Genomic DNA, 18,753 nt, shown 5'->3' on the forward strand with positions numbered 1-18,753 from the left:
GTCATATTCTCTGATACATTCTTCGTGTTTACTGTGGGGCTTAAATTTAACCTCTTAAATCTATAACAATCTTGTTTTTCTTTGATACCAACTTAACTTCAATATGACACATAATCTATGTTCCTATACTCCCTCATTCTCCCACTTTTATGTAGTTCTTGTAAAAAATTATGTCTTACATTGAGTCCAAAATTACAGATTTACCATTACAGTTTATGTATTTTAGATCCTGTAGGAAGTAAATAGTGAAGTTAAAATAAAAAATACGGTAGTATTGGTATTTATATTTACCATGTGATCTTTAGTGGTACCCTTTATTTCTTCATGTAGTTTCAGTCAGTTGTTTAGTGTCCCTTCCTTTCAGTCTGCTCAACTCCCTTTAGCATTTCTTATAGGACTGATCTACTGGTGGTGAAGTCCCTCAGCTTTTTTCTCTGTCGGTAGGGCTCCCTTTAGTATCTGAAGTAGGGCAGGTCTTTTATTAGCAAAATCTCTCATCATTTGTTTGTGAAAAATTTAAGCTCTCCCTCAAATTTGAAGGAGAGTTTTGCTGGATAAAGTATTCTTGGTTGGAAATTTTTCTCTCTCAAAGTTTTAAATATGTCATGCCACTGCCTGCTCGCCTCCATGGTGGCCACTGAGTAGTCACTACTTAGTCTTATGTTGTTTCCTTTGCATGTGGTGAATTGCTTTTCTCTTGCTGCTTTCAGAACTTGCTCCTTCTCTTCAGTATTTGACAGTCTGATCAGAATATGTCTTGGAGTGGGTTTATTTGGATTTATTTTATTTGGAGTTCGCTGGGCATTTATGCTTTGTGTATTTATATTGTGTAGAAGGTTTGGGAAGTTTCCCCCAACAATTTCTTTGAATACTCTTTCTAGACCTTTACCCTTCTCTTCCCCTCTGGGGCACCAATGAGTCTTAAATTTGGTTGTTTTATTTTATCTATCATATCCCTGATATCCATTTCAATTTTTTCAATTTTTTTCTCCATTCTTTCTTTTGTTCTTTCATTTTCTGTTCTGTGGTCCTCAAGGAGGCTGAGTTGTTGTTCAAGTTCCTCTAATCTTGTATTATGAGTATCCAGAGTCTTTTTTAATTTGGCCAACAGTTTCTTTTATTTCCATAAGATTATCTGCTTTTAATTTACTCTTGCAATTTCTTCTTTAGGCTCTTCTGGGGTCTTCTTGATGTCCTTTATATCCTGTGCCATGCTCTTCTTCATGTCCTTTATATCCTGAGCCATGCTCTTGTTGCTTGTCTGTAATTCTTTGATTAATTGTGCCAAGTACTGTGTGTCTTCTGATCTTTTGATTTGGGTGTTTTGGTTTGGGTTCTCCATATCATCTGGTTTTATCATATGCTTTAAGATTCTGTTGTTTTTGGCCTCTTGGCATTTGCTTTACTTGATCCCTAATTTGACAGAACTGCAGCTTGCTGGCATACACTTTCTCTAACTAACCAGCAGATGGCATCCGTGAGTCACCTATTCCCCTCAAATCAGTTCTCCCCTACTTTGTCTTTGTGGTGTGTGGGTGTCTGATTCTTGCGGGGTCCAATTGATGCACCAAGTTTGGGTGTGTTGCTGGTGCTGTCCGCCCTGAATGTGGCGCGTGTGTCTGGGTGTTTAGGGAGGCAGGGCAGCTTTAATCATCAAACCTCCCAGGTGTTCCTGGAGATTTAAGGCTGTTGCAGGAGCCCAAGCCTTCATTTCAGTCTTTCCACCGACTGTCTCTGCCGCTGACTCACAAGTGCTTGGTATTAGCATAGGGTCCCTGGGATTTCCAAGCGGTTCCCCATTCCCAGCTGTGCTCTTCCAGGACCTCTGCTGATGGAGGGCTGCGCCACGTCACTAGTGTGTGCCGGCCCACCAGGGAAGCCCTGGGTCGCTGGGCTGTGCAGGGGCGCTCCCAACCTGCTTCAAAGATGGTTGAATGGGACGCGTTAACCTCCCCCTTTTTGCACAGCTCCATCCTCCTGGCTCCGGGACAATCAGCCATGGGTGTATTAAAGGCCACTGTCCACGGCTGATATTGTGGCTTGTGTGTAGTGCTGCGGGGAAGATTCCCCATCACACTGGGTTTCTTGGCGTGGCTCTGGGCTGTGGGTCTGGCCCCGGGCAGGGGCGTCCACCGCCCGCTGGGGAGATGGCTGCAAGGAATGCGGGTTTTTTTCTCCTTTTGGCTCCCCTCTGCTCCTCTGGTCTCGAGACAATCAGCAGCAGGTGTGGGAAGGGGTATCCTTGATGCCAGACACCGAGGCATTAGCCCAGCCCATTCCCGCCGTGCTTCACTGTGAGGCTCTCCCTGTCGTATCTGCAGCCCTTCCCGGGCTTTTTTTTTAAAGAACTAGTCCGTCTCCAAACGCAAGTCCACCGTTTCCCCACACCGCAGCGCGGCTGCGGGACTTTCAGCTGGCCCACTCATCGTTTCAGAATGCAGGCTTCTGGTTTCACCAAATGCATGTTCCCTGTGGATTTAGCAGAACTTGTCCAGCTGGTGCATCACTGGAAGTGGTGTTCTGGGTCACTTTCTGGTTTTTATCTAGTATTTTTCACGGAGGTGTTTTTTTGCCCTGTCTCACCTAGCCACCATCTTAGGTTCTCCCCTACAGTATATTTTAAACATAGTAAGTTAAGTTTTACTTGTTTGTTATTATTTTCTCTTCATGTTTCTTTTAATCTAATGTCTTCTCCTTCATCTTTTGTTTTTCTTGAAATTTATATATTGAAGATACCAAAACATTTGTTTGTTCAAAACACTGAATAATTTGTCCTATAATTTCCTGGAATATTTTTGCTTACTGCCTTCCCATGACATAGTGTTACATGTTCCTCTGTCCTTTTTATTTCCTGTAAACCATCAGTTTGATCACAAGCTTTATTAGATTCAGGTTTGATTTTTGTGACAAAATTACATCTTTGATGGTACTGTATGTTTTTTATCAAGAGGTATATAATGTCTGACTGTCTCTGTGATGTTAGCACATCTTGATGCTCAGTATCTAAAATCTTTAATTCATTATGGATGGCAAATGATACTTCCATTTTATCATTCCTCCATCAGTAATTTGTTGAAATGCTTCTATAAAAACAAATTTTACCCATTTAGTACTTTGTTATACATGCTACAGTTCATACAGAAAAGACAGAATGAGTGCCTGATTCTATCATTTACCAGTTTTGAAAATAATAATTTTGTTTCCATTAGCATCTTCCGAAGGTTGCCAAATTTTCTTTTAGTATCATTATGAAATCATGGGTTTAAACACATTCCATATATTTTAATCCATTATAATAGTTATCCTTGTTTGTTAAATTGTAGCATTTTTGGCACTGGAGACCTAGATCTTGAGTCTTTTTGATGGAACCAGCTACTTCTCTAAGAAGCCTTGGCTTAAGATCAGTGGGAAATTAAATTTCAAGACCACAATCTGGGCACAAAGATGCTCATTCCTAATGGTTTGGCCAATATTTCTAAGATTTTTCAGTGGACAGAGTTAAGAAATTTAATATATTTACATAAACATATATAATATATATATTATTAGCAATAAAAATAAATCATAATATGATACTGATATTTCCCGAGTGTTTTCCTAACATTTTCTAACTTAATTTATATTTTATTTCCCCACACTGAGAACCTTAGTTTTCAAGATACCACTGAGAAAAAAATTAGAATATCAAAGTTATTCACTTCTTTTTTCTCATATTATAAACAAAACTTTCTCAGAATAACAATGTCAATGTGATTAGTGAAAAATTAAAAATCTTTTATATGTATTCTTCCATTCTCTTATTTGTGTATAGTCTTACTATGTTTGTATTGTCAAAGCACACAGCCAATAAATACTATATTTTCTTCCTTATATTCTTCATTTAAATTTGGTTACATCTAAATACATGTTTAGCAGTCACTCACCACTCTTTGTAAGTTTTATTTTGAAATAATTTTCAACTTACACTTATGTTATAAAAATAGTTCAAAGAGTTCAAGTACACCTTACTTAAGCTTTCTCTAATCTTAACAACTTAAATAATTATAGAACAATTTCAAAACCAGGAAATTATCATTGGTACAATAATATCAACTAAACAGATTATATTTGAATTTTACCAATTTCCCACTTTTCTGTTCAAGAATCCATGTCTCATTTAATTGTATTTCCTTAGTTTCCTCCAACCTGTGACCATTCCTCATTTTTCCTTTTCTCTTTCTTTGAAAACACTGTTTTGTAGAATACCTCTTACTTTGGGCTTGTTTGGTGTTTTCTCAATATAAGATTCAGGTTATACATTTCTCCACTCCTACTGCCCTAGATTCACCAATTTTAAGCTTTTTCCATACTTGCTGTAACATTCCATGCATCTATGTATCCATCCATCCATTTTCTGAATACTTGAGCATAGGCTGTATATATAATGTTCCTTGAACACTATTACTGTCATTTACACTTCCTAAGATCAAGGATATTCACTTATGTAACCACCTTAGGTACAGTTATCAAGTTCAAGTAATCTAACATTTATAGAAAGTTTACAATCTATATTCTGATTTTTTCATGTGTCCCAATAATTTCCCTTTGAGCCTTTCCTCCTTCCTGTTAGATCCCAGCCAGGATCATGTATTACATTTAACTGTCATTGTTTCTAGCTGCTTTTTTAAAATTTTTTAATTGTTGACACACATATACAACTCCTTTTCCATCCCAACCACTCCCAAGCATACCAGTCAATGGGCTTAATCACATTCAGAATATTGAGGTACCCTCACTACCCTTCATCACTAAAACATTCCCATTTCCTTGAACAGAAAACCTATACCCATTATGCATTAACTTCCCATTTCCCCTGACAACCTGTACTCTTTGTCTCTATAAACTTGCATATTCTCTGATTACTTTCTCTGTAGTTATCATGGGGTTTAAATTTAACCTCATAAACCTATACAATCTTGATTGCTTTGACACCAACTTCATTTCAATAGTATATGCAAACCATGTTTCTATACCCTTCCATCACCCAACTTTATGTAATTCCTGCCACAAATTATATGTTTATACATATAAAAATATAATTGTATTTTATGCATTTGCCTTTTATCATTGTATTTAATGCATTTGCTTTTTAGATCCCAAAGGAAATAAAAAGTGGAGTTTTGAACCAAAAATACAATAGCACTGGCATTTATATTTACAAATGTTGTTAAGGAGTTCTTTACTTCTTCATGCAGCTTCGATCTACTGTCTGTTGTCCTTTCCTTACAACCTGTAGAACTCTCTTTAGTACCTCCAATAAGCTGGTCTCGTGGTGACAAAGTTCCTCAGCTATTGTTTTTCTGGAAATGTCTTCATCTCTCATTTTTGAAAGACAGTTTTGCTAGACATAGTATTCTTGGTTGGCATTTTTTTTTTGCTTTCAGCACTTTAATAAGTCACCCCACTGCCTTCATGCCTCCATGGTTTCCAGTGAGATACCGGCACTTAATCTTATTGAAGATCCTTTGTATATGACATATTGCTTCTCTTGCAGCTTTCAGAATTGTATCTTTATGTTCGGCATTCAACAGTTTGATTTTAATATGCTGCAGTGTGGATCTACATGGGTTTATCCTGTTTGGAGTTCACTGAGTATTCTGCCTGTGTACATTCATGTGCTTCATTAAATATGGGAAGTTGTCAGCCATGATTTTGTTGAATATTTTCTTTCCTCTCCTGGAGCTCCCACAATGTGTGTATTGGTACACTGGATGGTGTCCAAAGGATTCCTCAGGCTCTGCTCACTTTTCTTCATTCTTTTTGCTCCTCAGATTGGATGATTTTAACTGTCTTACCTTTAAGTTCACGGATTCTTTTGCCAACTCTAATCTGTTGTTGAGCCCCTCTGGGAAATATTTAATATATGTCACTGTGGTCGTGAACTTTTTTTGGCTCATTTCCATATTTTCAATATCTCCACTGATAGTCTCTTTGGGTTTATCTATTGTTTTCCTGATTTCCTTTACCTCTTTGAGCATATATAGACCCTGAGGTATCTGTTCCTTAAGCCTGTAACCAGTTGGTCTTATGACACAGCTTTCCTTTAAAGTAAGGAGCTAACACAAAAAACCAGGGGGTGGTGGTAGTGGTGGTTGTAAAAAGAAAACACCTTCCCCAGTCTTTGCAGACTCACTGTGCAAGTGCACTCCTTCAGGGCTTAAAATTTCAAAAATGGATATAAAGAATAGCTCCAGGCCAAAATGTAAGGGCCTCCCTGATCTTTTCTGCATATGTGTCTTGTCTTTGGTATGCACATGTGGCCCTAGGAATTCCCATGTTTACACAGTTCCAAATCTTCCCTCTTCCCTAGGAAACAGTATCTTCATAGTCCTGAGCAGTGCACTGTATGTCTTATGGCCAGCAATCCTTTGCCCGAGGCAGCACAATGTTACTGCTCTCCCATCGCATTCTGTAGCAGCACTCTGTGAGCCACCTTCTACATATTGCAAGTTTCTAGGGTGGTGAGTCTCAGGCCACCACCAGGCAGACTGGAACAGATATACATGCTCCCAGTATGTGCATGAGGATTACCCTCTCTCTCCAGTACCAGGATGCCACAAAATCCTACCGCTTTTAAGTAGCCTTTTTCTTGATTCAGTACTTGCCCTATTACTGCAGTCCTGGTTTTTTTTTTCCTCTTTTTTTTTAAATCTTCATTTTATTGAGATATATTCACATGCCACGCAGTCATACAAAACAAATCGTACATTCGATTGTTCACAGTACCATTACATAGTTGTACATTCATCACCTAAATCAATCCCTGACACCTTCATTAGCACACACACACAAAAATAACAAGAATAATAATTAAAGTGAAAAAGAGCAATTGAAGTAAAAAAGAACACTGGGTGCCTTTGTCTGTTCATTTGTTTGTTTGTTTCCTTCCCCTATTTTTCTACTCATACGTCCACAAACTAGACAAAGGGGAGTGTGGTCCTTATGGTTTTCCCAATCCCACTGTCACCCCACATAAGCTACATTTTTATACAATTGTCTTCAAGATTCATGGGTTCTGGGTTGTAGTTTGATAGTTTCAGGTATCTACCCCCAGCTACCCCAATTCATTAGAACCTAAGAAGGGTTGTCTAAATTGTGTGTAAGAGCGCCCACCAGAGTGACCTCTCGGCTCCTTTTGGAATCTCTCTGCCACTGAAGCTTATTTCGTTTCCTTTCACATCCCCCTTTTGGTCAAGAAGATGTTCTCCATCCCACGATGCTGGGTCTACATTCCTCCCCGGGAGTCATATTCCACGTTGCCAGGGAGATTCACTCTGCTGGGTGTCTGATCTCACGTAGGGGGGAGGGCAGTGATTTCACCTTTCAAGTTGGCTTAGGTAGAGAGAGAGGGCCGCATCTGAGCAACAAAGAGGCATTCGGGAGGAGGCTCTTAGGCACAATTATAGGGAGGCCTAGCCTCTCCTTTACTGCAGTCCTTTTAACTGTTTTTTTTTTTTGGAGCTTTGAGAGAGATTTCTGCCTGTTCTTGCTGGTTGTTCAAAGCTTCTGTGGGAGGACAGAGCCCTGAAGTGTCTCATTCTGCCATCTTGATCATGGTGGGGACAAGATTATATACTTTTGATGAGAATTCTACATAAGAGACGGTATATCCTTCTCAGTGCATTATATCCAGGGATAATGATGTCAATATGCCCTACTATTGGTAATGTTAACCTTGATCATTTGATTAAAGTGGCGTCTATTCTCGCCACTGTAAAGTTACTATTTTTTTCTCTTGTAATTAATAGGTATCTTGTGGCAATACATTGAGATTATGCTAATAGCATGGTTCTCCTCAGAATTTCTCCGACTACTTTTAGTATCCGTCAGGGAATTTGCCTGCAAGTATTATTAGTGTGACATTCTTCTAATGGTGATTTTGTGTCTCCCTCATTCCTTTTACATTTATTAACTGAAGTTCTCCTATTAGCAAGAGTGTCCCTACTCCCCCATTTATTTATTTACCCAATTATTTATTTATACCAGCCTGGATTCATGGTATTCTTTTATTCTATGGGCTAAAATACAAAGCTATCCTTATTTATTTTCTTCCTAAAATTGTTCTTATGTTCACCATTGGGAGCTCTTCTGGTTGGCACCTGTGTCCTTCTAATATGCCCCTATCCTTTTTCTAGCATGTTCTTATTTTCTGACATTACTGTATGTTCCAGGCTCATATTGTATTTCCTTGGCCCATGTTTGGGATTAATCTTTTCTCTAAAAATCCCTAGTTATTTCTACTGGAGAATGATATTTAGAACCCAAAATCTGGAGGCTCTGTGCTCTTTGCTACTCAGGTGTCTTTGGTCCCACTCATAAACAGAACTAGGAAACAAGTGTACTAAAAATGCAAATATATATTTTTCAATATCATCCATCATTGATGTTTTGTCAGTCATTTTCGCTGTCTGAAGCTCATTTATTTAAAGATTCCTATAAAAGGACTCATGAAAAAATATCTCTTACAGGTTGAGAATGGTTTATTTGCAATCTTCACAACTGAAAGTCAATTTGCCTGGACAAAACCCCTGGCACACGTTTTGTTTCCTTGAGAATTTCAAACATGTCATGACATTTTCTTGACATTCCTATCAAAGCTGTTGGCAATCTGATATTCTTCTCCTTATAAATAAACTGGTATTTTTATCTTGATGGCCAAAGTATTTCTTTCTTTAAAATCCAATTATTTTACTAGCATATGTCTTGATGCTGGTTGTTCTGGGTTGATTTTCCAAGGTATGCAATGTCTTTTACAATATGTAGTTTGAAATCATTTTTTATTTCAAGAAATTTTTGTTAAATATAGCTTTTTCTATTTGTTCTGTACCCTTGCTTTGGTTTCCTTCTTCATAAACTACTGGATCTTCTTTGTGCATTTTCATATCTGTCATTTTCTCTCAAATTCTTATCTTCTTCATTTCTTATGTATTTTTACAAATATCCTCCTTTCCATCTTATATTTTAAAAGGCATTAGTTCTTGTGTTTACTAGATTCATTTTTAAAAAAATTATTTTCTGAGTTCCACCACTTACTTATTATAGTTTTCATATATTTTGTAGACGTATTTTTCTGACAAGTTTTCATTCTTTGTGGTGATGTTATTCTGCCTCTTAGTCTCTTTTCTTCTAGGGAATTTGACTTTAATCCTTCTTAGTTGCTCATTTTTAGATACAAATAGATTTTTAGAAAGGATGCTTATTTATGATAGCTTTCCTAATTTTATAGCTGTGTTGTTTTTATGAAATATTCAAAATTAAAGCAATTTACTTTCTGAGATCACCTAGCTCTATTCCCCTCCTATACTTTTATCTGAACCTTCTTTTTTGTTTGTCTCTTTTGTTCCTGTCTTGTTAACTTGGATTCTATTCCTAGCAGTTTCTACTGAATGTAGAGTTTTGTCTGGAAGGGAACTTCAGCTGGTGAGTTTTGAGAATTCATTAGGGCTAGAGTACCCCAGCTCTTTTACAACCCTTGTTGTAGATGTTCTCTTGGGGTTTGGTTTTTGCCACATCAATATGTTCTTTTTATGGGGGAATTTCTAGAGATGAAAAAAACCATGCTGCTATCATTTTTCCAGGATTCCATGAATGATAACTTAAATTTTCTCCTCCTGATTCAGTCCACAAAGTCAATCAGAGCACATACTTCAAAAGCAGTTTCTACGAGCATGAAGATTTATTTCCTTTTTAAAGCCCTATGGTATGCTTTAAGCCAAGGCTCTTGGGGTTGCAGTAAATCCAAGTTTCGATAAGTTTAAAACTGACCCCCATCTCACCATCCAATGTATTTTAAAAATGGATGGTACAACTTTAGTTGGATTTATGCTTCCAACCAGCAAAAATTTTTCACATAAGGAGTATAATGGTCTGTGTCCTATTGCTCATTGTATAAAAGTAAAACTAAAGAAATCTAAGTTTCAAAAAATTTATTTTCTATCCTTTATCTTTTCTTTTTAAATTGGGCCAGATGTAAACAAGGACAGCCAATGATAAAAAGAGTACCTTTTCTTTTATTCCTGTAAAAGGAAACTATTTTAGATATAACAAAGTGACAATAAAGCCTGTATTTATCTGGTCTCCCAGGTGTTTGGTTTAAAAATATTTAATACGATAATAAAAAGAGCAGGTTATTTTGTGCCCAGTATGAGGACTTTTTGAAGCCCATCTGTAAATCCCTACACCACATCAAAGTATTTCTTTAATAGTTGTATTCATTAGCATTCACCTTCCACAGAATCAGTCACAAACTCTTAATAGCTGGCTATAGGGGCTAGGCAGATAATATAAATAAAGTAGGTTGAGGATAGAAAAACCAAATAACATGTACAAAGCTGATTCTTTTTAAAACTAAAAAACCTACTTAAGTTTTATATTTGAGTTCATAATTCATTATTCCTTTAACTTAGTACCAGAAACTTGATACTTGTTGTTTCTGGCTTCATGAAAACAACATTGTACTTATCACTGTTACATGCAATACAAAATTTAGCTATGAGTCATTCACTAGGGAGCAATGTTTACTATTACACAGTTTATATCAGAAGAAGAACTATTCATGAATGCAGATATTTCCAAACATTGACAGAATTTTGAGGAATGGTTTGTGTAAAGACTCTTGGGGATATTCACACTTTTTTATAGTTGAATGCCATCATTATTTAGTTACCAGTACTATGTTAAACTTCAGTTTAATAATTTACCTGTAGCATGTTCCACAGTCTCAATATTAATTAAGAAAGGCAAATTAAACAGGATTAATATTTCTTCAAAAGTTTCAATCAGAGAACCTCTTCCAGAATTCAGACCATCACACATCCATTTCTGGATACCAACTGTAGTGTAAGAACATGGGCCAAATTATTTCTTGCCTAATAAACTTCCTGAACAACCGATTTCATGAAGAATGAGTAATTCAATTTATAAAAAGCAATATCCAAAATGTTTCAAAGTGATGAATTACCAATCTAACAGACTGAATCTTTAGGAAAATGTTAAGTGATAAAGTAAGGATTTTTTCCCTTAATGACATTGGCAAGTTATTATTATTTTTTCCAATAAAGGTTTCCAAGCACCACACCAGGACTGAGCCACCTGTGGGCAAAGGGTTTACAGAAACTTTTTCCCTTCTCTTGAGAATCTGACTTTTGGTTAACTATCAACCTCTGCTCCTTTGGTAACCTAATAAAACTGGAATTTAACTAGATTATTAGGTAATAATGCTTATATATATATAAAAAAAATGGAGCTCTGACTGATGAACTGCATCTGAACTGGGAAGAACTATAAATACACGAAAGGGATGCCATACTTCAGCCTCTTTTGAATGTGGCACGAGGATCCTGGAAGCTATGCCTATAAAGTCGTTACAAGAGATACTGGCTTCTGCAGAACACAATGCTCTTAAGACAAAGTGGTTACTGTACCCAACTCCTATGAATCCAATTCCATCTATCTGCTGCTAAAGGTATCACCTTGGGAGAAGAAGGATCCAGGGTAGCCATATGAGTTGCTACATGAACTGCTGCCAGGCCTATTCCTAAAGACAGAAAGTCTAGATGTTGCTTTTGCTGGCAAGTCATGGCTCCCTTCCTACATCAGTTTTAGTAAATCGATGCTAAGTGTGGTCTGTAGTTGTATTGCGAGTGTGAGTATTTAGTTGAACCTAAGATGGGCAATGTATACTATAAGAAAAACAAAATTGTAAACACCAGGCAATTCTAGGGGACACAAGAAGGGACTATTATAAACTGGAGAGTGTGAGCTTGACCTAAGAGGGGCAGCCATTACTCAGCTTCAGCCCGTTTTGACATGTAGGAATGATGGTCCAGATAGGCCAAATTTTTAAATTTTTCAAGAGAAGCTAGAAACCCAGATTTCTTTGGGAAACATCTCCAATTATAAATGTAGACAGCAAATTCAAATTTTTAAAAGCACTGTCTACGAAAATGTATGTTTATATAAAAACTCGTTTATGAATGTTCAAAGCAGCATTATCCCTAACAGCCGAAAACTGAAAACAACCCAAACTGCATCAAGTGATAAATGAACAAACAAAACATAGTATAAATCATACTTATACAATGGAATTTTAATCTACCATAAAAAAGAATGAAGTATTGATAATGCTATAATATGAACGAACCGCGATAATATGCTAAGTGAAAGAAGTCAGATGCAAAAGGTCACAAAGTATGTGAGTCCAGTAACAGGAAATGTCCTGATTAGGCAAATCCCTAGAGACAGAAAGTATGATTAGTGGTTGTCAGGAGCTGGGGGGAGAGAGGAATGGTGAATGACTGTTTAATGGGTACAAGGTTTCCTTTCAGGGGGTGATGGAAATGGTCTGAAATTAGATAGTTGTTATGAGTGCACAAAATTGTGAATATACTAAACCCACTGAATTATACACTTTAAAATAGGGAATTTTATGTGATGAGAATCTCAATTTTAAAAAAAAAGCAAAGCAGCACTGCACAAAGAAAAGAAACATGTTTTCAAACCAAATCATGTCGGCCAGCTGCCAGTATGCAATTTTTGTTGTCTACCAGACATTCTCAAATGATATTCCCTTACCATTCTATTTGTTGGCAGAAGCATAAGATTATAAAAATTAAAAGGACAATCTTTTTCCAGTTAATAGGAAAAAAAATTAAATTAAAGACTAGGATTTCCTCAATTTTCTGATTTTCCTTTAAAAGTTTTCTTTAATGTTTGTTCTCAACTATATTAGAACACAGTATTTAATGTAAAGTGAAATTATATACTAAATTTCATGGTGTTCTACAAGCACAGTAACCTCCAGGTGCTGTACCATCTGACATGACAGCCAAGAGAGGTATTTAAATGACACCTAATGCTCACTTGGAAATCTATCATAGTCTGAGAATACCACAATTCAACAAGTATTTGAGAACCTAAGAAATTCAAGGCTGTTCATAGGACTGGCACTAATATAAGTGGGATAAATATAAATAAAAGTGCTAGTGGCGCTCAGGGAAGGAACAAGAAGGTGGGATTTTGGATGGCCCTTGAAGCATAACTAGGATTTCTACAGTAGGAGAATAGCATTTCTGGGAGAGAACACGATGATAAAGAGTTCAGAAGGAATGCCTAAGACACATGAAGAAAATATAGGCAAAGATAATCTTGAACCAGTTATCATGTAAGAAATAGTAGGGGATAACACAAGAAAGATAGGAAAAGCAAGACTATGAGAAAATAATGCCAGTCTAAGATATTTAGATTTTTCAGAAGGCAATTCTAATTATTTTTTAAACAGAAGCAAAATTAATTTTTGAGGCCATGTGCTATAATTTTTTTCCCTCCACTTTAATGAGTAATGCATTTCAACTTGGCACTTAAACCAAAAGAAACAAAAATCTATCTTACTGAGGTTAGTTAGATACAAGGCCTGGCAATTTAACGACTAAAGAAAATAATCTATTTTAGCTACAACAATAAAAGTGGCCATTTTATTCTCTCTCTAGTTCTCAGTTATTTTTCCTTCTTACTGTCTGATTTCCAAATATCCAACCACGCCTAATTTTTAACTTTTGTCACATTGTGCTTTAGCACTCTAAGTATTTTAGACATTAATCAGGATTGCTTCTAGCTTTCAAACCACTAACTACCCACCCCCCTCCCCCGACAATGTCTGTTTATATTTGACAGTAATGAAATGACACTCAAGGAACATATTCTCTGGTCTTGCCACCGGACAGACTACAATAACTACACCTGAGAGGATAAGAGGCAGGGCTTTGACCAGGGTAGGATGGGAGTTCTCTGTATGGGTTTTGCATTATTTTTGCAACCGTCCTGTACATTTGAAATTATTTCAAAATAAAAAGCTTGAGACAAAAAAAAAAAAAAAAAAAAAAAAAAGCCCAGGAAAATTATGTGCATACTAAATTTTGAGAAGCACTGCTCTAGATAGCACTATTTAAGATCATAGGCTTTAGAAAAGGGTAACGACTGAAATCTAGGCTCTGGCACTTTATTATCTGTATAATCTTGGGCAAGTTTCTAAACTCCCCAATTCCCTCATCTGTAAATACAAAAAAATAACAGCAGTGACCTCAAAAAGTTGCTATGAGGATTAAATAAAACTGCATATGAAGAGTTTGGTAGGCTACAAAGAACATAGGAAGGGCCTAATAAATATTAGTTGCTGTTATTGTTGAATCTCCTGCTGTTCCATAAGGCTCCACAGAGAAATTTTAGAATTAAATACTAGGAAGAGATTTACTTTACCGAGTAACTAGTTTTGTTTTTCTCCTAATTTAAATTACTGAACAGAGTCTTCCTTCAAGTTCATAACAAACTTAAGTTCTCCTAATAGGAATAATTACCTTTTAAATTTCTATTATCTTGACCTCTTTTCCCAATTTATATTCTCTTTGGTCTTAATTATAAATGTATATGGGAATGAACAAGTGTATGAATGAATGACCAAAAAGAATGAACAAGTTAACAAATAAACATTAAGTCAAAACCCAGAAATAATCCTTAAGAAATGCTACTAAAAATATGTGGATGTTCAAGTGGGGAGTCTCTCAACTTTAAAATTATTAAGTTTTACTCAATTAACCTACAAATTGATTTCTAACATATAGAAAAGAAGTTTTCACATCAGAAATCTGGCTTAGAAATAAACTACCACAGATATTCAAAACCATTTAAACACTGGTGAAAAGAGGGTAATAATCCGAATTTTGGCATAAAGCAATGCTTAGTACATAGTAACATTATATCCTACATGAAAAGGTGTAATTACTTGTTTTCAAGCAATGCTTGCAGATATGGGAGGACATTATGAAAGGATTCCTCACAACATCAAATAAATAAAGAATACATTTTTTTCGAGTTCCAAGCAAAATAGTTAGAGAAAAACCAAAAGCAAAGGAAATAAACATGATAAAGAAAGGAAATTTTGTCCCCTATCATTAAAAGGTTTCTTTTCAAAAACAAAAACAAAATAAAAACCAACCACATTTGAGTGTTAAGTAAAAAGATATTAGCCAAAATTTCAGTTTGGTTTCTTTCCTTCTAGAAACGTTAGCACTGGGTTCTCTTCCTGGAGATTTGAACTGTGTAGAAAACTCAGGAAATCAGGCTTAAAAATAAGAATTAATGTAGACTAAAAGTTTACTTAATATTTTTACATTATTAAATTTGTAAAAGATATGATTTGATACCTAGATCCACTAATTTGTTTTTGCCACATTTACTGTATCATTCTATCAGTCCATCTTTCTGTCTGATTTGAATATTTTTGATTTAGATTTTTCTAATATTCTGTGTAAAAGAGCAAATCACTAGATTTTTTTTTCCCATTTAAAATAAAAGAAAATCAATCTAAATTAATAGGAAGGCTATTAATTTTTCAAATTGAAACAGAATTCAGATTTATATTGTCGGGAAGAAGAACGAGAGAAAAAAGAAGAGATTACAAAACAAAGCAAAACAAAACACACAAAAAAAAACCTTGTTTAGGTGTTTCTTCCTCTTTTTTAGTCTCCTCATCATCTAAGCTGGGGCTTTCCCGGGAAGAGATGTCCTGTTGGCTAGAGTTTTTCAATAGTCCAGGATCAATTTGTGCTTTCAGGAGCGCAAGAGTCTCAGCCAACTCATTTCGATTTCTGAACAAGGGAAAAAAATGAGACATCATAAAAATCTTCCTTATGTACTAAGAGTTTTCGGAATAGTACCTATTGGAAACTAAAATTTAAAAAAGGAAAAGAAATTAAGAACATCCAAAATACTGATATGGTTTGCCTTAATTGACCTTGAATTAAAAAAATAAGTATATTAAAATACACTATTCTTCAAAGTCAAAAATCTAAGACTTTTCTCTCTATTGAATAGAATGGCAATGCAGACCTCTTTGGTTGAAATGCAGAAACAAAATTAAACAAAAATAAAAGTTATATAACTTTAAGAAACATTATATAATCCCCAAGGAGTTTGAAATCAATATAAACCTTGCTTTAAGGTTCATTTTTAAAAAATAAAATCATCTAAGTTCTTGATTAATTTGAAAATAAGAACTCTTTTCAACCTTCAGCAATAATAACTTTTGGTACTGTTATAAAATGATGACCCAGATCTTTCTGAGTAATTATGCAAAAGATAGGTCTAATAACACAGTTCAAAAATATAAGAATGTAGGTTGCCGATTTCATTTTGTTAGCTGTAGTTTATAACTACAGGAAGGAAATTCAATTTGCCTCAACAATACCAGAAAATCCCAAATAATAAGATTCTAATCTGTGATTTCCTTATTTTAACTACCAAAAACAGAGGTGCAGGGTATGGTCAATTTAAATGCTCTTTTTAGGCTTAGACTATGAGTTATGAAACTTAGTTCTATGTGGCTCTACCACTAAGTTAGTTAGCTCCAATGGATCTTCCTTCAATGTTCTCAAACTTCTGTGGCACATACCTCCAATTCGATGTGTTAGTGTTAAGCTGAAATTATTTGTTCTATTATCTGTCATGCCATATGTCCCTGGATACCCCAGGTAGATTCTATTGCTTGAGAATAGGGACAATGCCTTCTTAAGTAGTCATTTAAAAAATCTTAAGTAGTCATTTAAAAATCTATATCTATATTTATATCTATATACTTATAGAATGAATGGAATCCCTGCTCTTAAACTACCTGGCTACATTGTCCTCATCAGGTCATTTATCGCCTCAGCTGCCTTATCAATATAAAATAAAGCACTGGATTCCCCTGAGTATTCTTAATTGGCATCCCAAGGAAAGCAATAAAATTGACACTGAGAGAGCCATTCATATATATTATATCACATGAACATAATAAAATGAACAGTTTAGAATTTTATTGTATACTAACAGAAGATCAGATCAAATGGTCTTTCAGAGCACTTCTGGTACTCCCTCCATTTTACTGAAAGGCAAATTAAGCCTATTAACTTTAAATTAATTTAATTTTGGCAAATATTTTGTCTCATAACTTCACTATATCAACCTGGTTCTAATCCAAGGCTCTAATCACTTAATGTTACTGGTTCTCATATTTCACATTCAATAAGGGCCTCAATCTATTTATTGTATTTTGAAATAATGTTGGGAACTTAGGAGTAAGTTAAAGTTTTTCAATATACCTATTTTAAAAACCTTCAAAACATTAGATGGGAGCCAATAATACTAGGAAAATCGATGTCAGTTATTTCCACTAAGCAACAAAAGAGTTGAGCAGAAAAAAAACATGTGAAGAGTTCCACAAAAGGCTTTTTAACCTGACTACTATGTTTACACACAAGCCTAATTTAATCATTGTTATATGAAAACAAACAAAAAAACCCAAACCACCCATCTTTGGGTTTCTCTTATTCATGTGTAACAGATTAAGTGTTCTAGAAAAAATTACTTTTAAAACCCTAAATTTGTACTAGTCAGGGGGAATTTTAATAAATATCACATATATTCAAATCACATCCAAATTTCTTGCCACTAACAACACTTTTTAGAATAGACTATGGATATTAACAACAATCCAATTGTTTTGCCCAACCTTATTTCTTTTTTTCCAAACCATTTCTTCCTTCAGGCATATTAAATCAAGATCTATCCCTCCAAAATACCAAGCTCTCGTAGGATGTCAGGTGTCTGCACTTCTGTTCTCTTAGCTTGGAAAGTGTTCCCCCTGACTAACTCCCATTATTCTTCTAAAAACAGTGGAGTGATTAAACAAAATGTGGATATTGGATGCATATATATCTATCCAATGGAATATTATTTAGCAATAAAAAGGAATGAAGTACTAATGATGGTGCAACATGGATGAACATTGAAAACATAGTAAGTGAAAGAAGCCAGACACAATAGGCCACATACTGTATAATTTGACGTACATGGAATGTCTAGAATAAGGAAATCTATAGAGTTGGAAGGTAGATTAGTGGTTGACAAAGGCTGGAGAAAAGAGGAATGGAGAGTCACTGCTAATGGGTATAGTTTCCTTTTGGAGTGATGAACATGAATTGGAATCAAACAGTGGTTACAGCTGCACAACTCTGTGAATACAAACTACTGAATTGTAAAAAAAAAGAGGTGATGGTGACTTGGACAAGAATGTAGGAGTGATTTTAGCTCTTCTTTTTTAATGTATGCACTTGGAGCTATAAATTTCCCTCTCAATACCATGTTCGCTGCATCCTGTAAGTTTTGATATACTGTGTTCTTGTTTTCATTTGTCTCTAGATATTTAGCAATTTCTCTTGCAATTTCTTCTTTGACCCACAGATTGTTTAGGAGTATGCTGTTTAATTTCCAGATATTTATGAATGTTCTAGATCTTTGATGGTTATTGACTTCTGGTTGGATTTCACTGTGGTCAGAGACTGGGCTTTGAATAATCTCAACCTTTTTAAATTCACTGAGGCTTATTTTATGCCCCAGCATATGATCTATCCTGGAGAGAGTTCCATGAGCATTAGAGAAGAACATATATCCTGGTAAGCTGGGATATAATGCTCTATATATGTCTGTTAAGTCTAATTCATTTATCATACTGTTTAGGTTCTCAATTTCCTTATTGGTCCTCTGGTTGCTCTGTCTATAGGAGAGAGAGCTGTATTGACGTCTCTCACAATTACTGTGGAAACATCTATTGCTTCCTTTAGTCTTGCCAATGTTTGTCTCATGTACTTTGGAGCCCCTTGATTGGGGGCATAAACATTTATG

General features: G+C 35.5%; 1 protein-coding gene across 6 annotated transcripts in view; it reads right to left on the minus strand.

The window, feature by feature from the left end:
* The window catches only part of RSF1 (remodeling and spacing factor 1), a 215,829-nt gene that overhangs the window by 65,606 nt on the left and 131,470 nt on the right, over positions 1–18,753 (minus strand). For 5 of the 6 annotated variants that reach the window (XM_037840801.1, XM_037840800.1, XM_037840802.1 and 2 more), the window contains one exon: positions 15,526–15,680. In XM_037840801.1, coding sequence (XP_037696729.1) covers positions 15,526–15,680 — 155 coding nt within the window. Of the gene's footprint in view, positions 1–15,515; positions 15,681–18,753 lie in introns of those variants that run through there. The other variant, XM_037840805.1, reaches the window with a different exon arrangement.

This window comes from Choloepus didactylus, chromosome 6 (assembly GCF_015220235.1).
Source record: "Choloepus didactylus isolate mChoDid1 chromosome 6, mChoDid1.pri, whole genome shotgun sequence".
NCBI classification, from domain to species: Eukaryota; Metazoa; Chordata; class Mammalia; order Pilosa; family Megalonychidae; genus Choloepus; species Choloepus didactylus.